The sequence below is a fragment of the Aquila chrysaetos genome, chromosome 8 (assembly GCF_900496995.4).
Source record: "Aquila chrysaetos chrysaetos chromosome 8, bAquChr1.4, whole genome shotgun sequence".
Taxonomy (NCBI): domain Eukaryota; kingdom Metazoa; phylum Chordata; class Aves; order Accipitriformes; family Accipitridae; genus Aquila; species Aquila chrysaetos.
This window is the reverse complement of record NC_044011.1, coordinates 37,034,433-37,058,214: the sequence shown is the minus strand read 5'-3', so window position 1 is coordinate 37,058,214 and position 23,782 is coordinate 37,034,433. Positions and strand designations below refer to the sequence as shown.

General features: G+C 39.2%; 2 protein-coding genes across 5 annotated transcripts in view; one reads left to right on the top strand and one right to left on the bottom strand.

The window, feature by feature from the left end:
* The window catches only part of ASB3 (ankyrin repeat and SOCS box containing 3), a 31,635-nt gene that overhangs the window by 6,849 nt on the left and 1,004 nt on the right, over positions 1-23,782 (bottom strand). For 2 of the 4 annotated variants that reach the window (XM_030021367.1, XM_030021366.2), the window contains exons 2-7: positions 6,698-6,911; positions 6,146-6,304; positions 4,512-4,624; positions 3,797-3,932; positions 2,910-3,087; positions 1,318-1,515 (exon numbers count right to left, since the gene is read on the bottom strand). In XM_030021367.1, the coding sequence (XP_029877227.1) occupies positions 1,318-1,515; positions 2,910-3,087; positions 3,797-3,932; positions 4,512-4,624; positions 6,146-6,304; positions 6,698-6,893 (980 nt within the window). In that variant the 5' untranslated portion in view covers positions 6,894-6,911. Of the gene's footprint in view, positions 1-1,317; positions 1,516-2,909; positions 3,088-3,796; positions 3,933-4,511; positions 4,625-6,145; positions 6,305-6,697; positions 6,912-7,146; positions 7,261-7,464; positions 7,567-23,782 lie in introns of those variants that run through there. The other 2 variants (XM_030021369.1, XM_030021368.1) reach the window with 2 other exon arrangements.
* On the top strand, positions 7,335-20,693 carry CHAC2 (ChaC glutathione specific gamma-glutamylcyclotransferase 2). Its single transcript, XM_030021372.2, has 3 exons — positions 7,335-7,548; positions 14,286-14,321; positions 17,727-20,693. The coding sequence occupies exons 1-3, from the start codon at positions 7,414-7,416 to the stop codon at positions 18,108-18,110; spliced, it is 555 nt and encodes a 184-aa protein (XP_029877232.1). The 5' UTR covers positions 7,335-7,413; the 3' UTR covers positions 18,111-20,693.

Below are 23,782 nucleotides of genomic sequence, written 5' to 3'. Positions count from 1 at the left end.
TTTAATGGGGGTGAACAAAATTCACTACTACCATAACCTCATAAATTTAAATGGTAGCAACATAAGCAATAAATTTTGATCCATGTATATGAAATATTCTGTTAGAATCTGAGTTTTAAGAGCATTTAAAAGCATTTATGAAGATATTTACCTTAATGAAGCACACTAGCCACATAACATTACTTCACATTAATATTCCTGAGGAAGAGTGTCTAGAAAGGGTCAACTAACTAGAATTCTGGCAAAATAGTAAATGAGAGCAATCAGATGAAGAAAAAAAGTTTTCAAATGTATTCTCTACCACATGAAATGCCTCTGTTGTTCTAAGGGGTAAAGCAGTTAGCAGGTAATTGCTCTCAAGTCTCAATTAAAATCTAAAACATAATGACATTACAGCTCTATACAAAGGTCAGAACTGCCAAGAAGTGACTGACATGTGATTCTCTACCTAGATTTGAGCTGTGCCAGTATTCAATCCTTTGAATGTTATTTTATACATTGAATTAGCTAGGGAGGAGCACAAGGTGAGCTTGCGGACAGCAACATCAAGAACTTTTACAGTAATAGCCCCCTCCTCCACAAATTAATTTCCCACAGAAAAAGGAAGAAGAAATTTCTGTACTAAAAATAAAAAAAAAAAAAAATCAACAGTAAGGACATGAAGAGCATGTCAACTGACATACCATATATACACACACACTTCGGAGTAAGGCTTTTATACTTTATTATTTTTCCTCCAAAATTATAGCCTTTGCATTATGAAGTAAGCATTGTTTTATTTCCTGTTGAATACCAGGGGTGCGCATCACTCACCAGGCATAAAAAGAAATGGGTCATGATCTAAAAGAATGTATCATGCAGTTTCCCAGTCCTCCTTACAGCTATAGCATTGGGCTGATTAATTCTGCTTGTCTTATGCACAAGACTGGCATACGGAAAAGGAAAACACTATTTCACAATAACTCATCCTTATTGAAAAGGATCTGGCTACTTAAGAGTCCTTTTGATCCAATTACAGCATGGAGTCACGTTCCCAGAAGACAGAGACATGTTGATAAGGCCTTCTGAAAGCACGAAAACTGCAATTATGTTCTACAAGACTCTTCTTCAAAGAGCTGAGCTTCCCCTTGGAGATTTCAGCGAGCTTCTTCAGCTCGTGCACGCAATCCAAAACCCACACAGCATTCAGATACTCACAGTTTAACTCCAGCAGCTCAAGAATTGAGGAAGGAGGGCAGGAAAATTGCACATTTAAAAAAAGTTAAATAAAGGCCAACATAATTATGAATCATTTCAAAATGTAAGAGATATACTTACTCTTTTTGGAAGACCATACACATGGGTGATCTGCAGTCGAAGTTAAGGCACTCTTGAGCATCTGGACTGTAGCCTTCTTTAAGTAATGCTTCCAAGCATTCTTTATGACCACCATATACTGCTGAATACACAGGGCTCACTTTGCCTTTACCTTTGTCACAAATCCTATCAGTAACTGGTATTAGCAACTCTAATATCCTGCAAATATTTAAAAAAACTATTTATTTTGTGATCTTATGCAATAATTAATTTCATTTGTCTGATCATTACAACTTAAGAAGAAAATCCTACCTGTTTTTTCACTTTCATACATAGACCCATAACAAACATTGTGCTTTGGGATGGATTTAGGCTGGCAATAAATATTTTAATTGGAACCAGGGACAGATATTTCCTATTATCCAACAATCCATTTTACAGCAATAGCGTACCTCTGCACATTAAATCCAGACTTCACGGAAGTCTGGAAGCAAACTGAAAAAGTGAGTTGCAAATAAATTAGTATTTACTTCCATTCAACAACACTCACTGAGGTACTGAAACAGAAAAATCATTCTGTTTCATAGCTCACACCTCTACATCCTTTCCAGCCAACAAGGATTAGTGACAGACACCGATTCCTTTGCTACTGGAACTTACTGGCGCTGCTCAGAGGTTGCCAGTTACCTGTTGTTGCAAAAGCTACGAAGGCAGCTAAACCACATAGTTTAACCGTGGACTTGGCAGTGCTAGGTCAACAGTTGGACTTGATGGTCTTCAAGATCTTTTCCAACCTAAACAATTCTGTGATCTTACGTTTCTGAGAAAATGAACAATACAGAGCTTCCTCAGTATCTACTACAGTCTGCCCTCCTCATTAGAGGAGTGACATCAATTTGACACACCAACTTTAATGACAACTACGCTGATGACCTCCTTTTGCTAGGGGTTAAGATCAAGCATCTACTAATAATTTTGCAGTTAGTATTGTCATTAATATATTTGATTTTAAGTGCCGTCATACATGTGCAAATCATGGGGTTCCTGAGAGACGCTTCTCCACAACAGCATGCTACTCTGGGACTTCCTTCCACTCTTGGTTTTCTGCTGTGAAAGCAGCTTATATCATTGGGATTGGGGAAAGCTACAAATGCATTTTGAAAAGGATTAAAGGAACTGTTTTGTGGCTTTCATTTTCTGGCTGGTTCAGCTAATTCATTACTTGCATATGATTACTTCTACTACTTAATGGTCAGGACTATAATTCTAATTAAGAGCTGTTCAAGTCATGTATAAAGCATATGCTGTTGTTACCTGTATTTTAAAATGTAAAAGTAATATAGCTTTTGAGTGAATCGATATCTGGTTCAGCACTGTGGAAAACCCTCTAAACTCATTAGGATATGGATCAGACCCAGGTTAGATGCTGAATTAAAAACGGTTGGTCACTTTACTGGGACTACTAACAGACATTAAAACAGGAAAATAATTCAGAATTCTAAATTACAAATCAGCTTGAGAACTTGTTTTTCTTCCTTTTAGAGCTGAACTTCCTCTTTGTTGATTAGGTTGTTACCAGAATCTTCTGTCTGAATGCCTTTTTGATCACCTACTTTTTATGGCCCATTTCAGCGGCTGCATGAATAGGTAACTGCCAGTTATCCTCGTTGCAGTAGAGATTTGGATCTGCCCCTTTTGATAAGAGCAGTTCCACACATTCGGCATGGCCCTCCTGTGCAGCAATCAGCAGGGGAGTGGCTCTGTCCTTGGCTTGACAGTTTACGTCTGCACCTAACAAAAAAAGCCAATACTTTACATCACCACTACAGGACACAAAATAAACAACAAATTCACGTTAATCAGTAATGGGTTTTCACAAAGTGACTTCACAACACAACAGGTTTTCCACAGCAACAAGGAAATATTAACCAGCATGTCGCTAACTTTTTCAACACCCAGTGCTTTAACATTAACTCTGTCAAAGATCAGCACAACATGAGATAAACGTGCTGGAGGAAAGGCAATGGGCTAGGCAATCTTTTGATCACAATTATTTTTTGAGATTCTCCCCCAGGGGAGACATGCGCTTAGACGTATAAAACTTGTTGATTATGTGAATGAAACTGTTGCTGTCACTTTATGACCAGAGAGAGGTATCTTCACTTAACCTGAACAATATTCTATCACAAAAGCAATGTCATCAAAATCAGACCACTAATGTAGTGCTATTGAGGGCCTCTAGAAGACCCTGATGGATCCTTAATCTTTTCAGAGTTTTGGTTTATTACTTCCTACCATCACTTGCTGAAAACCATATTAAATTACTGAAACAAGATTTAAGCAATTAAGATGGTTTTGCATACCCATCTGCAATTAAAATTACATTAAAAACCCCTAAAATTTCAAGTTATGAAGTGCAAAAGTAGAACTAAAATTGTATCTGGTGACAGGTTGATGCGATTTTACAAACAGTAAAAGCTAAATGAATGATCACTATTACCATGGGATACAAGCAGTCTTAAACTCTCCAGTTTTCCATACTGAGCAGCAACAAACAAAGGTGTAATTCCAAAGTCATCCTTACATTCCTTGCTTGCCCCTTTCTCCAGGAGTATTTTCATTATCTCAGTGCATTCCTGAAATAAATATTTTTATTCTTAACAAAAAAAGTGGGGAATTGACATAATGTATTTTTCCCACACATTCCAAACAGAAATAAGAAAAAACCACGATATATTCAACATTCTAAAGATGTACTGAAAAATTAATGGCAGAAAAAGTTAGACAAGTTTAATTTTTCACATTTGTTCATTTACACAATATGTACAAATGGAAATTAAACTAGTTTATGAGAACCATTTCTAACATATTTCTATCCCAGAAATAGGTTGTACATCTCACTGATGATGAGATACTAAACAGAACTCTTTCTCAAAAAATCTTGTAAGAGATTCACTTCCCAAGTAACAACACATGAGCTTGTGAGTACATGCAATACTTATACTATTTAAATAATTATTGCTTCCCAACAACAACATCTCACGTAGTTCCAGATACGCTCTTCAGTGCATTGCAAGCCCTTCAGCGTTTAGGCAACCTTATGACTGCTAGGGTAGGTTAGGAAAAATTACCCGATAAAAAGGCAAAGAAATAGATAAATTATCACTCAGAATACAACAGTTACATGGAAATTATATGATACACTTACAGGTTACCTGAAAAGAAGCTTGGTGCAAAGAATTCCATGCGGACCAAGAATGAGGTCCCTTAATATTTGCTCCATGTTGGAGCAGAAACTTTACAACGTCTGCATGTCCATTTTCAACAGCTTCAGATAGAACAGTAAAAAAAAGAATAAAAAAGAATTCTTATTAAATGGATTTAAGGAACTCATTGAAAAACTCAAATGGTCTCACCGCTAACTTCCCGACACAATAATCATAATTCTTTTAAACTTGCCTTATATATGCTTACTTGCCTTTTACATTTACACCCCCAAAACAGTGTTGGAGAATGGAAATTTATCCACAAAGTTTTTAGTTAGACTTGTTAAAATTCTACCTACATTGTGCTAACAAGAGTAAAAAAAAGCAAATTTCTCTCCTCCCTCTTTCCTGTGGAACATGGAGACAAATCTGCATCAGGCTCCTAACTGCATGACAGTTGCAATGGCCTCCCAAATTTGTGAAGCCCAGTGGCTATCTTAAAACAAATTCCTCCAAACATAAACTTCTAAAAAAATTTTTTAAAATGTTTTAAACACTTATATAAAATTAATTTATAACGTGTACATTTAACTTATGCTAATGCATTCATTAACAAAGCCTCCTTTAGCATCCTGATTCATCCTCAAGTTTTTGCCATCGACAATTATACCAAGGCACATTTCCTGTGTAACCGTAAAAGCTTGATACGGTGATAAATGACCTGCGAATAGTTGCTACTGACTGAATAATTTTTAGAGTATTACCGCACAAGCTCGCCAAAAGAGCACCAGTGGCTTGTAGTACTCAATGTCCAACACAGAGCTGTACCATAACCCCATTATGTAATTTGGACTAACCTGACCATATACTTTTTCCTTTTTAAAAATCTCTTGGATACACAACTCCAGGACCGTTCCTTGGCCCTGTCTAATCTATGTAAGCACTTACACATAGTGTTAATTATCATTATCCAGAGTGCTTTTAGTGATGATTTCCCCACAAGTGCTACCTGTTACCAATTGTTTTAAGCAAATAAGCTATTTAGTCCCTTAAAAATAAAATGTGACTAGACTTGTAAACAGAGGTAATGTGGCAGCCGTGTTTGCCTGGGTACAGAGGCGAGTAAAACAATAAGCATATTTAATCAGATGATTTAGGCTCTGAGAATTCGCTACAGCAGAAGTTTTAAGCATTTAATTATGTCAAACATAAATCATAGAAACAAATACTAAAATAATGGACTTTAATTGCTAAACTAGGAATTCCAAAAAGAATAAGAGGTCTTTCCACATAAGAAGTAGGGAGGAATTAAAAAAAAAAAAAAAACAAAACCTTGAAACACCCTTATATAGATGCAATCCTATACCTCCTAGACCTTTTCTGTGCCAGAAAGAAAGAAAAGGTGATGCAGGAAACCAATTTGGTTATACAATTTTGTTTTAAAACACAGTCTGAAGCAGATTTGTCCATAAATAAAAGGTAATTTTTAGACCCGCTCCATCTCTGAGCCTAAAGCCTAGTATTTAGGCTACAAAAATATGAAACGTGGTAGGCAGTAAATGAACTCTGGTGAGTTTAAACTCAGCAAATAAGCTTTACCCCACTCGTCAGTTGTTGTGAGATTTCAAGAAAGCTCGTGTCACCTAGGAACAGCGGGGTTGTTGCTTCGGTGGTAACTTCATTGGGGTCAGCCCCAGCTTCCAGAAGAACACGAATGCTTTCCAAAGACCCATGGCGTGCTGAAAGGTGCAGCGCACACAGCCCTTCAAATGTCTTTGAGTTTATGTAGTCATCAGATGGAGCTACAAATGAGAGTAAGGGAGGAAGAAAAAAAAAATACATTTAGCAATGAATTACAAAACACAGTTATTTTCTGAAAATAACCGAGTTATTTGAGATGCGTGGCCTAGAGTGTATCCACGAGTGTGCTGTTATCAACTCTTCCAAACACCAGTGTCATTTACTGCTGGCCCTATGCAGATACCCGCCTTGGACAGAGAAGGTGAAGTAAAATCAAATGTCATTCACAGACTACAACATGCCAATTTCCCTCTACCACGGCTAGTCAGTAACTACCAAACCACACAGAAATTTGCAAAACAAGTAAGAATAAGATAAGGGAAATCTAGTTTATATTTTATATGACGGGGTAATTTAGCAGAAAATCACACTATCTCACATCAAATTTTCCTTACCTGCATGAACTAACAGCCTCAGACATTCACTCGAATTGTGAGCTGCTGCTTCGTGGATTGGCACCCAACCCCTGTTATCTGGAACATCGATGCTGTATCCCTGCTTAATTAGTTTCCTCAGCATTTTAACGTTTCCTTCTCTGGCTGCAAGCCCCACGGCGGAACATCGATCGGAATAGGCTTCCGTGAAATCCATCCTTGCGTACGGCAAACCCTGCAGGAGCAAGGCGGGAGGAAGAAAGGGAAGGAGAGGAGGGGGAAGAAAATAAAAATAGTAATTAAAAAAAGAGATGCCTGTTAGAACGAAATATGTGTATTTTCGTTTTGTTTTGCAGAGGTTTTGGTTTGGTTTGTGGTTTCGGGGGCAGCGTGTTTGTTTGTGGGGCCTTGGCGGGGGTAATGGCTCCCCAGCGGCTCCCCGGGCAGCAGTCACGGAGGGCAGGGGATACCTTTTCCCGACCGGCTGGCCTAGCTGAGAAAGCAAACCCCGGTGCACCGGTCGGGCTCACGCACAGACACTCCGCCAAAACGGCGCCGGGGCTCCGGCAGGACCTCCCCCGCCCGCCCCGAAGCCGGTGGCAACCTCGGGGGCAGGACCCGCCGCCGCCCGCCCCGGGGCCGAGAGGGAAGCCCGCTCCCCCCCGCCCGCCCCGGGGCCGCCCCGCCGGCAGTGCGCAGGCCCGCGGCCGCGCCGGCCGCCCGGCAGTCGGTCAGCCATGTGGGTGTTCGGCTACGGCTCCCTCATCTGGAAGGTGGATTTCCCCTACGAGGAGAAGATGGTGGGGCGCATCCTGGGCTACAGCCGCCGCTTCTGGCAGGGCAGCACCGACCACCGCGGCGTGCCGGGCAAGGTGAGGGGAGGCGGGGCGCGGCGCTCCCCGGGCGGCGGCGGCGGGCCCGGCAGCGCGGCCCCTCACGGCGGCGGCGGCGGGCCTCGGCCTCCCGGCGCGGCCACCTCCACCCCCGCTCCTCTTAACGGCTCGGCGGTGGGGAGCGGGCCGAGCCCCTGCCCCGTGGCCGAAGAGAACCGGCTTTCCTCCGGCCCCCGCTTGCGGCCGGGCACCGTCCGGGTGCCGAGGGCGCTTCCTCCAGTGCGGGGGGGGGGAACCCGGGAGAAAATGCCGGCGGTGGCCCTAACGCCGACGGGGTCCGGCGGCTGGCGGTTAGCCGGCCTCCCCCGGGCTGCTGGGGGCCTCTCAGAAGTACATCTCGGGAGCAGCTGATGCTTTCTGGTGCCAGTCCTTCCAGTCGTCTTTTGCCAAGTACTGAGGTGGAGTACATCCACTTCGACTTCTAACGTTTTTCATCCTGGCAGGAAATATTTCCTGAAGTACAAGAATTCATTTTCCTCTGTACTATCAATCAAAAAAACCCCCACCCATCAAACGACACCATGAACTTCGAAGAGAAGAACGGTAACAAAAATAACCATTCGTCCATTTTAATAGCTCAAAAATAACCAAGTTAATTACTATAGACATTAATCTAAATAAATAACTAAGGGAAAATACCCCATTGTGGCTGTCAGGCTTTGAAGAGAAAGGCTAGTAACTCAAGGCCAGAAGCGTTGATCTGAGTACCTACCTCACTGTTTTTCAGCTTTTTTACTTTCAGATGAAAAGTTGTGGAGGAGGAAACACTTACTGTTTGGAAAAAGGGGAAAAAAAAAAGCCACCAAGAAAAAGAAACTAAAATTTCAGAAGCGAGCAGTTCCCATTTCATGCGAACACACATATTGTTTAAGCCACAGGAGTGAGAATAATGGAGTCTTACTCTGCTTTGAAAGCCTGTACCACCCTCCCCATAGAAGGGCTAGCACCCTTATATAATTCTAAATAGCTCGACAAATATTAGAGAAACAATAGGTTACAGAAGCACCCAGCAAGTTAGATGAATGACTTTGATGTGGCAGGACTGTTATTTACGGCTGCAGATGCTGCTTACAATTTAGTCATCAGAAATGCAGACTGATCATAAATGTATAGAAACTGATACTTGCATACAGCTCTCTAACAACTTACCTACTTTTAATGCTGGTTTTGTATCATGAAAGTATGTTTTCCTGGTGCTCCCTAAAGCAGTTGTCTAACCTGCACCCTGGTAACTCCACTCTAAAACTGGAATACGGCTTTAAAAGAGCTCCTCCAGAAAAGGCATAAGGATTCTTCTTAAAAATAAAACACAGCATGCTACCTGTGGCATGGAAGAAATTTTCATCTAGTTCTGAATAGCACTAGTTAGAACCTCAAACACCAGAAAATAACTTTCACAGTGCTTAAAGATAATACAAACCCGACTCTTGCGTTTACTTTTCTGCAAGGCATATCAACCTGCTTCAGGTACTAGCACAAGTTGGGCATTTAGTATTTAAAAAAAAAAAGTTTACTGCAAAGAAACAAATCATGTGAAAGCACACTTGGCAGGCGTGTTTTTCAGGTTGGAGCAGCACTGTGCAAATGCAGCTGTCCCAGTTCTGAACTCGAGCCCCAAAACACTTTGCCACGTTGCTTTTAAGATCGAGTTGAAAGCCTCGCTTTGTCACCTGGCTTACATGCTGTCATACAGACAATTCCTGTCTCCAAACCTGCCCTGCTCTCTGCTACCGCCTCACCTGGCTGGAGAGATGCAGCATGCCCTGCAGCTGGCTCGGTAACGTCTGCTGAATGGACAGCTATAGTTCGCTTTCTCAGTGGGAACACTAATTTCTCATCTACCAGTCGTTCCTTTTCAAAGATTATGTTTGGATGAGCATTAGGAAATTTCTATTCTTCTCTTGAATTTGGATGAATTGAAAAGCACGTGCAAAAGTTGTTAGGGTGCGGCATAAAAGAGTGTGATCCCATCAGCATCCCCTACTTAGGAAACCAGGCTTTAAAAAAGAATAATAATTTAAAAAAACCTCATTAGTCAACAGAGAAAGTCTTGCTCTTGGGGCTTCAGAAAGGAATAAAACCCACACCAGCCAGTTTTTCTTCCTTCTTGCAAGTATCCTTGGTGACCTCATTGCATTGTCTTCTGCTGGGCTAGCTGAAATTCAGGGGAGTACTCGGAGTGACTGTCTTTGTGCAGATATTGGAAATCTTGCAAAATGGCTACGCCAGGTTGCTACCCGCTAGCATATACTTGGTTCCAAGAAGCTTAGACATTCATATTTCTGCCCCAGTCAAGATCATATGCAGAACCATCACCCGCAGGCATACAGAGCCTTAAAACAACCAAAAAAACTGTCCCCATAACCCCATGCTTTGTTCTCCTTCTATTTAGATGCTCGTTTGGACAGACCGAGGGCACGGGTCATTAGTTATGTAGACCCATTAATGCCTTTTACGTTTTATATAAAACACTTGGCATTAACAAAATACACTTTTTCTCAGCATCAACAAGTTAATGCCTTTTTGTATTCCTGCAGTCCTGAGTTGTTACTCCTGCTTGCAAGGCAAAAAGCCTCCCTGAGTGTACACTGAGAAAACACACAGCTGGGACATCCCATTTCACCAGGCCAAGTGCTCTCTGCTATAAAATCTTTACAATCCTTGACATCAGAGATGAATTACATCTCTTGTGGGTGAGCTACAAGTAAAACTGGTCCTTCAGTACTAACACATTTTAAAGAACAGCAATAAAATAGTAGCCAACAAGTTAAAAAAACCTCTTCTGAAAACACTCGTTGCTCCAGCATTCCACGCTCAGCACAAGAAAAACACAGAGAGCACTTTTATGTACAGTGGCTGCAAGCTTTTAGTACAAAACTTGGTTGACCTTTTAATCATACTTTGAACCACTCTTACTGTAATAAGACGGTTAACTAGTTATAAAGTGATGTTTAATCATGGAGCCATATTTTATAGTTTACAGGATGTTAAATTGGAAAAAGTTTTGCTAGAACAGATTAAAAATGCAAAAAAAGGAATAAACATTTCTTGAAAAATATACAGCAACTTATACATTAGCTGTATTTAACAATAAGATTTTCAGAGGATTATTCCAAATAGTACATTAAAGCAGCTTGAATTTTACCAGGCAATAACAGTGTTCCCTGAAAAAAAATGCTATCGGCTTAGAAAGACCTGAGTAAGTAACAAAAATGTTTTCATAAATGGCAAACTCAAATTTCTTAGTGCGAGCTTCAGAAAAAATGGCATCAGAAATGCAAACCTGCATGATTCACATAAACCTTCTCAAACATTAGTCTGGGGGTTTGGTTTTGCCTGGAACAGCACAGAAGTGTAAATGCGTTCAAGGGTTGAAGCCATTATTATCACAATATGGTTTGAACCAAACTAATAGCTTGCTGCTGCAAGTGAAGTTTGGCTTCCTCTCCTTACAATCCTCCTCCCTCCCAGCTTTGGGCTGCTTGCTTTAGCCGCTCTCCTCGATCGGGCGCCGGCACTCACTTGACTGCACAGCATACTGACAGGCCTGACATCTGGGGAATCTACACCATCTTTGTTCCTAGCTCTCTGATGTGCTTAGAAAAAAAACCTGGGGGAACTTGATGTCGTGATTAATCCAGCTCCAGCTGTCTCCCATCAGACAGTGCCCAACCAGAAAACTCTTGAATAGAATTACTGGGTCAGCTTAAGGTTAAATCGTTTTAAGATAATGATGGGCTTTTAGTTTGTTAAAAGTGAAATGGAAAAAAGGGCGCTGGACTAAAGGATCTCCAGAAGTGCCTTCCCACCTCTGCAATTCCCTGATTTACTCTGGTGGTTTCTTCCCATGGGACGGCTGCCAGTGAGGGGGCTATAGGGGAGAGGACAGATAGATAAGCTCCTGTTATGCCATAAGGAGCCACAGGAAAAGGAAGTAGAAAAGGCTACGCTTTCTTTAAATAAACTTGTGCTTTTAAGGAAACCATTTTACATTACTATATTCCTTATAGCAAACTTCCACCTCCCTTTCTGAAAAAATTTAAGAGGTAATCAAGGTAAAATTATTTCTAAGGTCATACTTCCTTTTATTCCATCTTACTTTCATGTCCAGATGCAAAAATTAATTGATTCCTCTATCATTAAATATTTAGTAATTTTAGTAGCTGAAGAGTTTATGGTACCACTGAAAACAATCTAACAGTGGAAGATCTTATTTCAGTTTACCCCACTATTTCGTAGCACACATCAGCTAGACCTCAGGACTGTCCGGAGGAACTTTATCTCCACACAGATAGACAAAGCCCCCAAGCCAGGAGAACATCATAGACTCTAGTGCACACTCTGCACCAGTAAAACCTAGAAGAACCTCCCGTCACGTGCACTCTAAGACAGGAGTACGTTTGGGAGCTCTAGCATACAGTACAATTGAGGGCCTGAAGTGAAATGCAACGCTAAGAGCTGACACAACAAGTATTTAATTTTCCGCAATGGCTTCCCTTCCGATTCGGAGGGTGATGGCCCTTAGCACTACAGATGCCTTAGAAAATTCCTGCGTGGCTGCAGACCACACTGCTGCTCCAGTGTGATCCAATGCAAGGTTGGCTTTGTCAGCCTTCCTGGCAGCAGGCTGCACAGGACTGACACAAATCCCTCAAAGACATCTGCTTTAGGAGATCACTGAATTTTGCCCTTGCCAGTACTCCCTGGGCACAACAAAGGTGGTTTTGGTTTATATCATATAGCCGGTCATTCATAGATGTGTTATTTTCTTTACTTAGCTAGCAGAGGTAATACCCATGGTTCCTTAGTGGTGTTTGGTTTAGGTAGATCCATGCAAGACAAGGGCTCTCTAAACCAGTAGAATAAATATCCTTTCCTTCCCTAGACAAACAGATTGTTCTTCCATCACACAACCAATCTGAAGATTAAGTACTCTTCAGTACTTCACTTTCATTTAATATTTAGGCTTCAGGTGCAGACATTCCTCGTAATAAAGAGGAAGTTGTTTCCACCACAGAACGTCTCTTTAATCCATAATTTACAAAATCTTAGCGACCAGTATTGAGTACACAAGTCAGGGAAATATTAATGGCTATGGAAAAAACTTCCCAAAAGGAACACCTAAGTTATCTTGATTAATCATGGTAACAGACCTGTCTCCCCTCAGTACTCAAACAGTAATCGTTTAGGATTCATTTAGTTTTGTTGCCTTATTTTATCAATCACATCAAGAATAGATGGCTGATGCTGGGAGAGAACTGGCATAAAAATGAAAAAATACAGCAAGTCAGAGCTTATAAATAGCCTTTCAGATTATAAAAGATCTGACACCAAATAAGCAATATCTACACTTGATGGTATCTATGAAGTGCTCTGCAAAAACTAGATTTCATATCTGGTTTGTTACCAAAAGAACATGTGACTTGCCAATGACTCGGTGTAGGAGAAAACCCTACACTGTTACTGTGTGAGAGAGACAAACACAGGTACAGACTTACCAAACAGAAGACCACAGACGTGTCAATGAAACCATGAGTCATAAAAAGACCGAGATGTGGTAGCCCGAGACTGAAAGTTACCTAAGACTAAATGAAAGGCATGCATCCAAGTACATCAAGTTCAGATTATCTTTGCAACTCCTAAGAGACTGAATTTCTATCCTACACTAGAATTGAAGGAATGCTAGTATCTCTGCTTTCCGTTACCTTTAAACAAAGACACTTGTACACTGATTGGATGCCAAAATTAGCAATTTTAAACTATAGATGTAGTTCTCCATAGGGTTTTATGTTTTAAAGTTTTATTCTCCAGGTTATACAACAAGTTTCAACAATTTTCTTTTCAGTATTTACAAAATGGCTTCTTACTCTTCCTTCAAGAAGTAACTCATTGGAAAAATAAGCCATTACCAAGGTACCCTCCGTCTGCCCAGTAAGGAAGAATGAGCTGGGAGGGGGAAAAGAAGGGGAAAACAGTCTTTTGCACAATAAACTTGTTTTTTCAACTTTGAATAACATGGTGCTTACTAAAAATTACTAGCAGATTTCTTTGTTCAAAAACATCTAATTAGCTAGGAGCTTTTAAACCTAGGAGTTGCCATGTGTCATAGTGTGAAATTAACATTTTCTGAAATCCAGTTAGTGCAAACCAAACCAGAAGTGGTAATATCTTGCTTAGTTCTATGCAAGCTAGATTTCTGTGTTACGTCATTTTCCATGCCTGTGTATAAACTTTTTGAATACAAGTGAGAAGGTTCACCTTTTTGTCAGTCCAGAGATAAAAAAATTGCGTAGTACTGTAGAGAAGCAACATGACTGAGGAAGGTGCACTCCTTGAGGATAGCTTTACATTAATGAATTATTGTCACCATTTTAAACAGGAATAGAATTGAGTCTGGACAGCACATACAAAGCAAGGACATTCAAAACCTCCCCGTTTATGACTGCCCTTAGTTTAACTTGTTGCAGACACTTTCCACTCAGAATTTAACATTTTGTTTATCACCGTTTATCTAATACAGATCAAAAGCTATTCTCAGAAAATATTTATACTGGATGTCAAAGAAATAGACCTTATTGGGATTGTCCTGGACTAGTTCTCTGACCCTTTCATTACTTTTCATTGGGTTTTTTCTTGGTTTGTTTTGGTTTTGCTCATGATTTAAGCTAAAAGCCTCTAACTATGATTTTTTTTTTTTTTTTTTTTTTTAATTTTAGCCTGGAAGAGTTGTGACTCTGGTTGAAGATCCTGAGGTATAGTACTCCTGTTCTGTCTCTGTAGTGTACAGAGTGTCTTGTTGCATTCTCAGCCTGTGTAGTAAGTCTCTATTAATTTTTGCTTCTCTACAAGCAAATAATTGAGTTATCTTTAGTGCAATGAAAAGTTCTCTCAAAATTTCTTGGAGTTACACTGATGACTCTTGATTGTTTCAAATCAATCAAAACTAAGAAACTGGAAGTAGTTTGGGCCTGTTATTACCAAACCTATATTTTAAAGTACTTTCCAGAATAGTCATTTCAGCTGTCCTGTTATAAGATGCAGAAATTTACCTTCAGCATATGTATAGTGCTGACGATATGCCAATAGTAGACCCCAGATGTTGTGTCAGAACTGTAATCTTGCCCTCCCAAAATAAAAACTGAAACAAATCAAGATTACACTGCAGTGATAAAAAAGGAGATACCCTTCCTTTATTTTTTGCTACACAGATAAAACGCTTAAGGAATTAAATGCCACAACTGTCCTTTTGGTTTCTATGTAATACTGTGAAATTAGCTCCTGTTCAGAGAAAATGGTCATTAGCCCGAGTCTACCATTCTTACTTATCTTTGGACCTTTTCCCTAGGTCTCACTCAGACACCACAATGGAAGTGTTTGCAAGGGGAGTGCCCGGGCTGGGGAGGGAGGGGAGATGAAACAAGGCCTAGACTTACAGTCATGTAAAGCTGTAGGAAAATCAAGATTTTTCTGCTTATAAAAGTACTTAGACTTACATTTTACCCATTTCTAATTCTGTTTGATAGTAAAGAAGCTATCTTATAACTACCTGCAATGTTTTTTACGGATCTTGCCCACTAGAGAGCTCTTGGTTAGACTGCTCACCAGCTAGGACAAAAGCAGTGAGCTAGGCTGGGGAAGGCCAGGGGTGGCTATTGCAGGATATCCCTTGCATGGGATTGCTTTCCTGCTCCCTGCTGATCCTCCAGCCCCCCCCCGCATCCAGCAGTGTGCCCTATTCTGGCACCTTGCTGGGGACGGCTGCGATGGTCGTGTCCATCCAGCTTCACACCGCTCCAGGAGAGGGAATCCCTATGGGTACTATTGCCTCCAGAGGGGCAGGAGGGAAGGAAGGATGGCATGGAAGCAGAGGGAGAGCAAGGCCACACAACACCAGGCCATAAGACACAGATGATGGGTATTTTGGTAGTAGTAGAGTTTTTATTTACAGTTGCTTATCTATACAATTATGATACTGCTGTCTTACCTATCTATTTTCCTGAAATAGCAGCCACAAAGAGAGGTAAGTTTAGCAGTAATCGAAAACTTCAACTGTTTTTTGCAGTTAGCAAAACCAGCAAAATGCAATGCACCGTCTCTCATTGTGATTTTCTGTACCTTTTTAGTAAGGGGTTTTTTCACATTACCACACTGCTGGGTACCTTTATGTTACACAGACGCCTATATAGACAAAAGAATGCTTATGTTTGTTGTCACTCGGTTTGTACTGTTAAGCAAACTTATTCGTTACCATAGAAACTTTTTTCCCCTTAGCAAACCAGTTTTGTTTGGTTGGGTTTTTTTCCCCTTTTCTCCAGAATCTGGTGTGGCCAAATAATCACACTTTACACATAAACATCAAATGATATCACAAGTCATTTGCTTTAATTTCAGTTACTCATTCTGCAGTTTAAAAAGGTAACCTTATTTTGAAGATATCTTAGCAGACTACAGCAATTATTCCCCTGCATGCAGACACCACATACTGTGGTGACAACAGCGGTGGTACTTTTACTAGCAATGCCAGCTCTCAGCTCTGTGCTAGCCTGTGTGTACTTTTTCACTAGTGATATACATAGTGCAGCTTGGAAACCTCTAGTTTAGAGAGTTATTTTTACTTGCTCCATCTGAATTTCTTTGCCAGTTAAGAGGAAGCCATACAGAAAAAGAACATCATACTCCTTGTCAGATTTCTGGATTGTAATTTTCCATCATCTGAAGTAGGAATCCTCTACACTGAAAACTAAATGAGTTAACAAGCAGTAACACTTAAAAGTGTCTGCTTTAAATCCCTGTCTCCACCACACCCATGTATAGTTTCCTATCAACACCAAAGTAGGTCTGAATAGCACATTTAACTCCAAGAGAGTAACATGCGTAGAAGAGGCTGTTTTTAAAACTAAGACATTTCCCGCAGACAGCTGGAGTGAACCCACATCCCAGATGGCTGAGGGAAAGTGAGGAACCCATTTCTATACTCGTTAGTGCTGTTCCTGGCCACAGCACATCAAATCCTGTAACCATCTACAAAGGATGCAATAGAAAATGACTCCTGATTTTTTTAATAAAATGCCTTTGACCAACATATAGTCTGACTGCAAAATTCAACATTCGTGAATTGACACCACCACCCCAGCACCGTCTGATATCATGACAAAATAGTAAGATCCAGTTTTAGGGGGAAAAAACCAAAATGTTACTTGCTTTATTATCATATACTGTAGCATTGATAATGTATACCTACTGAGCTGCAGGAAGATCAACACTGATGTTGCAGCAGACAAAACAGTCTACCATTTATTTTAAAACAGCACTCGTAAGAAACAATATGTAGCCTTTAGTGGAAAACAGACCATCATCATTTTTCTAAGCTACTTCAAATCAAAACCCCATGCAAATCAATCCCTACACAGATCTTGCTGATTTGTTTATAAAAACTTGGTAAGGGAGTATAACTAATTCACACCACAGTTAAATACTTTTTGAGAGATGTTAACTGTGAAGAGGATGAAGAAATACTCAGGTTCTCAAAGATGGTAATGAAATTTATCCTAACAGTGTTTGCTGAGGTGATGGATATGCCATGTTTATTTGTGCAAAATGAAGGTTCATCTCTCAGTTTTTTCTTCTCTGATTCAGTTTCAGTGCGGTAACATTACCACACTCAGCCCTCCAAGTACATGTAACAGATGTGACACCCGGGTCCTTAGAAGCAAAACTGCAACTAAACAGAGAAAGAACCTGATGAAAATTGCTTTGAATTTGGCACTGTTTAAAATTTTAATTTTCAGTTACAAATTTTGTGAGGTCAGAAAGATACTTTGTATCCTTTTTGCCAGCTCCTTAGTAGCCCATGCCAAGGCTATTTACTACTTCAAACTTAATTGCAACAAGAAATTGTTTTGTAAGAAAGGCCTCGGCATTAGCAAGAAAGTGGACGATCAATCAGCATAATTACCATTTTGACTGAAGATTTCCTAAATAAAACAACCCTTTTAATTTGGGACTCCTACAAACAGTGCGAGAAATAGCTATAAAAAGACTGAAAATTGAAGAATTATTTTTTAAGAGAGTTTTGTCTAAATACAATAGAAATACATTAATATGTGAGTATCTTTATGAACACTGCTTGGATTTTCTTTTCTTATGTCCTTCAACAGGGGTGTGTATGGGGTGTTGCTTACAGACTGCCAGCTGGACAAGAATGTGAAGTAAAGGCATACCTGGACTTCAGAGAGAAGGGAGGCTACAGGACTACAACTGTCATTTTCTATCCAAAAGACTCGTCAGTAAAACCGTTTCATGTATTGCTATACATTGGAACTTGTGACAACCCTAACTACCTTGGTCCAGCACCTCTAGAAGAAATTGCTGAACAGATTTTTAATGCAGTTGGTCCTAGTGGAAGAAACACAGAATACCTGTTTGAACTCGCTAATTCTATCAGAAATCTCGTACCAGAAGACGTAGATGAGCATCTCTTCTCCTTAGAGAAACTAGTAAAGGAACTCTTGGAAAAGCATCAAAACCTAAATTGTCTATAAAATAACTTCTTACTTTTAATGATCTTGCTTCATCTTCAGAGGAATGGTTGCATTGCACAATGGGTATATGACTTAGAAGCATGTTTCTCTGTACTATGATATCTTATTTATTTTAATGCTGCATTCAAAATAGTAGTCTACTGTTACAAAAATCATTCTTTCAGGAGTCTATAGAAAGGGGAGCAGGGGAAGTGTTTTAGGTTTGAACTTGGTGAAGCGGGTTTTTACCCAAAGACTACATCTTTATGAAAATCTCAAGAGAAACACTTAACCTTCTCTATCTTTGAAGATTTTTTTTTTTAATTATTATTATTTCAGGTGTAAAATAAATCCTTATAATATTTTAAGATAAAAATCTGCATTCAAATACAACTCGTATTGATTTAAGTGATAGTTCTTTCCGATTCAAGACCACAGGCGTGGAGCTCAGTGCAGCTAGAGAGATAAATGTTAAGTAGTTGTAAATTGCATAGTAAATGCATAGTAGAATATTTATATCATCAACGTTCAGCTTCACCAAAATTAAATTATTCCACTGAATTAGTCATCCTACCCTTTATATCTTAGTTTGTCCTTAAACGCAGAGGATAAACTGTTTCATTGTCAAGGAAGTAATTCCTTCCCTTGGCTTATTATGTCAGGCCCCTGAAAACCAAAGCACAGGGTACTTTGACATGAAGAAGCCATAACATATCAGTGCCTCATTTTATTTTTTAACATTAATATAAAGAGTAAAGCCAAAATGTTAAAATTAACTGAGAGTATGACTTGAAGTCACAACGCAGCAAGAATGTTCAGAAACTTTAATCTTTGTTATCTGCCTTTAGATACTGTTGTAACCCCACCTCTTAAAAAATTCTCCAATCTCTGAGGATAGGTTTTAAGCAAGTAATTTTCAACCACTGTTTCAGGGATCCATGGACAAAAGACAATTAAGAAAGGAACCCTCTTTTCAATAAATTTATGTCTGTTGTATGGACATCCAAACAAAAAGCATTAGAAAGCCACCAGTTTAGGCTAGTAGGCTTACTTTACACAAAACATCAGCAAATGGAGTTTCCATCACAACAAGGACTTGTCTTGCTTCTCAAAAATTTAAGTTATTTTTGTTAACTTGTAACAAAGTATATTTTTCTATGTTAATATATGAAAGGTCCTATTTTAAACACCATGTAATGTCACATTTTCTCATACAGAGAATGTATAAGTGTTTAATAGTAGCTTGGAAGCCTATATTTTGCGTCAGTAATTGCAAAACCCATATGTTTCTACTATACAGGTTGTCCCTTTCTCTTCTTTACATTTCCCTGTTTTATGTTTGTAATTGCTTGAAAATATCAGGGTTATCAAAATAACAAGCTGCTATTATTTTACCTGGCCACCTACAAAAGCCAACAAGAACATAAATGAATGTTAATAGGAAACATTTGAGAAAGACAGCTAGATGAGCAGAAAATAGGATATTAAAATTCAAACCTAAATTCAAGGTAATTAGACCACTTAAAATATTTAACCAAGAAAGCTGTATTTTTTACATACCAGATTATAATTTTAGTGTGCCTCTGGCATCTCTCAAGCATTGATTTATTGGCGGGGGGGGGGGGGGGGGGGGGGGGCAGAAAAAAGAGTATTAGTTTTTAGAAGCTACTGTTTACTACTAATAGTTGAATGCCACTTGAGAGTGCGTGACGGGGTGTCACTTGATGGACTACTCTAAACTGCAGAAGCAAATCCCCTGATGATACTAGCAAAATAATTGTATGTACTGAGGCCCCATTATTCCATTAGTACACGAGTTACTTGCAAACTGATGGAATATCCTTCAAAGGTCTTGATTCTCCACTGCACTGTGCTGGGTTGAGATTGACGTAACTGAGTGGAAAAGCAACCCCAACTAATTCGGCTGTACAGCAGGATGGAAGTATGATCAGAACTTCCAGGTGTCTGTAAGTAATGACAGTCATTAAGATGCCCAAAGCTGGAGCTGAATGACTTCATGCACCAAAGATGAACAGTGATAACCATCACCCAAATCAGCATTAATGAACCTGCTCCATTACACATGCATTTATTCATCTTGACTTAAAGCCTAAGTCTTAAGTGTTACTGGATACTTAACTGTTACTAAAAATGTTATGTATTATTTATTTCAAAAACACTGAAGTGTTGAAAAGAATAGTGCCCTCAAGAAAACCCAACCAACAACAGCACTTTTCTTGTGCTTACTTCAGATTTAAGCAAGCTGTAGTACAGTTAAAACATGTACGATGGCATGTCCACTCTATGCGTTTTTTTAAAATTCTTTCCTCAAAGGCTTATCCTTGTTCCTTAAAACAGGGCAGGGGATGCTTACACTCACTAATGATCCAAAAATATCAGTGATGATTCCCTTTTTAAACACTATTTAAGTACTGTGTTGGGGCATTGTAATTATGTATGGCTCTACATTTTGTACCTTTAATTATATTCAGGACATTGTTGGTTCATTTGCTTTCCAGATTCATAAAACTTGCCATAATATCTGCAATGATACATTCCAGTTTGTGCATACAACTTCAGTACAATAAAAACGCATCACACTTATTAATGGTATTGGAGAAAGTAACTTCCAGAAGTGTTTTGTTTATTTAAAGTGTATCCATATTAGGATGGACATCAATCTCTGTCTTAATTGCATCATTATAAAATGCTGTTAGATCTAATGATGAAAACAAATATACAAGAGCTAGCTACTAACATGCAGTCTTAACCTGTGCCAACATAGGAATTAGTTAAAGCACTGGAAATATATAGTTGTTCTTGCTGTGTGGGATTTGAGCCACAACTCTTCCTACAGCTTCAGTCACCAACAAAAGCCCAGTATGCTTTCAGATCTGTTATTTGCCACAAAAAAAAAAAAAAATTAACATACACTTTTTATACGCCATATATGCTTAATTTTTTTTTTCCCTACTGGTTAGAACTGAATCGAAATTTGTGACAAATTATAGAGATTTTAGGTATGGTTTCATTATATAACCACAAACACACACTAAGCTACCTCAACTTGTTTCCAAACAGTGTTTGAGGAAACAATAGTCATATCCATGTCATCAGATTTTACTCCCTGGGATGCACAGACTCAGTTCACCAAGCAGTCAGCATGCACCTCTGTCCTGCCATGCATGAAGGAAACAGTACATAGTAGTACGCAACAACGGTCTTCCCTGGTGTAAAATTTCTGAGGCCATTTGTAGGAAAAGGAACTTGCCCAGCAGCTGGTCAAGATACACCCTCCCTGTGATGCTGAAAGGAATTATCTTGGAGCAGTACATAAGCTGATAAATCTGTAAATTATTTTGGAGTCTCCCAAATAAAAGTCCTATATTAATTTAAGTTACAGGAGAAAAATGTAAGGTTTGTACAAAGACTGCAGCAAGGCAGTTTGATTTGATTGTGCTATAATGTGAATTAAAATGAAAAAGCAGATACTAAAAAGTAACTTATGTAATATCTGATATTCCTTCATATGATGAATTAACCATTTGATAGCAAGTCATTAAATATGCAGTCATCTTCTGTGAATATATGAATCCATAACCTGAATATGCAACATTTTACTTATTTTTTTTGTCTAGCTTTTGATAGTAAGTACAATTCATACCCATTTTGACTGCCACTGACAAAATCAATGTGTCATCTGACTTAATCATAAAACTTCTGTAAGCAGATTTGAATTTCTTAATGCAAGAAAACTCATGAACAAGGGAAATCAAAACATTCTGTAATTACCAGATTCTTTGTAGCATCCCCAGTAATGATTTCTGTCTTTCTTTCTTCAACCATTTATCTGCTCCATATTTCCCATAGATGAGCAAACAACAAAGATCAGATGGGATTGGCCTAACCTGTTCTAATGTGGAAACTGTGCTGGACCATTCAGGTGTACGTGTATATATCCATAGACACACAGAGAGAACCCTTAGAGTTCTTTTTTTTATACACATAAACTTTCATTTGCTTTTATCCATTGGTTAACGTTTAACAGCTTTGCGCACCAACTATTTGCCAAAGTTTGGAGGGTCACAGGTCTTTCCAAAACAAAACAAAGCTAACTGTCATGCCCTCACTACACAGAAAGAAGAATTATTAATGATTTCATTACTTTTGTATCACTACATCTTTATTCCCACTTTCATGCTCTCAAATTTCTTTTTTCACAAGGGTACATAAAGACCAGACTGTTTCTAGACTAGGCTTCTTTCTAGAAACTAGAATTTGATGAAAATCCTTCACAAAGGTAACTAAAGTGCAGTTCAGTTATGCAGAAGAATGCAATGCTTGTAATTCTTAAAAATCACTTTAACACTTTCAGTAAAACAGTTTTCACCACAAATGCAAGAATAACATTGTGTCATACTGCAGTTCTTTAACAACTGACAAAAAAAGGAAAACATACAGTCTTAACAGAAGCTCTACAAGTCTGAACATTTCAGGCAATTTTAAATGCACTTGCTTGCTCAAAATATGGATAACTTACCCCTTACAAGCAGGACCCCCCCACACACACATTTTGAACACAACTTACCCTTAAAAGTTAAAGCAACACAGTTTCAAAATTGATTGCAGCATCCCCCATCAGTATTATATCACTATTTTATATCATTATTTCCTGAAGCTCATCATGTCACCAGTTGAACTCTGATTTGTATCGCTTCCCATCCCTTCTTTCTGGTATATGGCTGGATACCGGCTTTACTCAAACTGAGGAGCTGAGGTGTTGAAAAAAACCTGAACACTACAGCTCCCTCATCTGATCTATTCCTGTATGTCTGTTCTGTGTAACAAAAAAAGCTTACAAGGTGATCTTCCACTCTGTTCAGCCAAGCTACTGACTGGCCGAGGGGATGCAAACACACATCAGAATAGCAAGCTCCCAGCAGGGCCCTGTATCTTGACTTTCTACTATGCAAGTACATAATTCTCACCAGATTAGAAAGAGACTGTTTTTCAAGTAATTAGGCTTCTCTAACAGTCTTCTGCAAAAGCTGGACATTGACTATATACTCACTTTGATTACCTACTACAGTACAGCCCTGCTTATTCCAACTTCACACTCCCTCAGCATTCTTACATTAATTTCCTTGCTCCTCTGGCTTTTTATTCAAGTAGCTTCCCTTTAATTGTTGCCTTCCTTTGTCTCAAACAAATGTCTTGCCTGCATCCCTCTGGTCTTTTACAGCTTAGGTCTCTTCTCTGCAGGTATTCTCCTGACACTTTCCTCTCACCGTGCACGTGCTTGAACTGGAAGAAGAATTCTTCTCTCAGTACAGCTATATCTATTTTGGCACCAGTTTAACAAGAAAAAAAATAAATTACACCCTTAAGCAAGAAAATTACGGTAGCAAAGCTCAAAAGTATTGACTAGACTTGATGCAGCCATTTAGTGAAGTTTTAAGTTATCTCAACTATATTATCCCCATCTGGAAATTGTCCTTCTGATCTGGGCAAGAGTCAACCAAGGGATTGCAAACCATATACTTAAACAGTTCGGACTCAGCCAGTTTTGCCCAACATAAACATGGAAGTGCAGGCACACGCATTGCTCTACTGACAAAAGAGTGATAAAGCGTGGCCTGAAACAAAACATCTTAAACCAAACCACCTGAATTCACCTGAATTTTTCCTGGTAT

What these genes read in the sequence shown, in the direction of transcription:
- CHAC2 (XM_030021372.2), top strand. Translation starts at nt 7,414, where the DNA reads ATGTGGGTGTTCGGCTACGGCTCCCTCATCTGGAAGGTGGATTTCCCC. An exon ending in ACCGCGGCGTGCCGGGCAAG is followed by an intron (nt 7,549 to 14,285) that starts GTGAGGGGAGGC and finishes TTTTAATTTTAG; the next exon opens with CCTGGAAGAGTTGTGACTCT. An exon ending in CTCTGGTTGAAGATCCTGAG is followed by an intron (nt 14,322 to 17,726) that starts GTATAGTACTCC and finishes GTCCTTCAACAG; the next exon opens with GGGTGTGTATGGGGTGTTGC.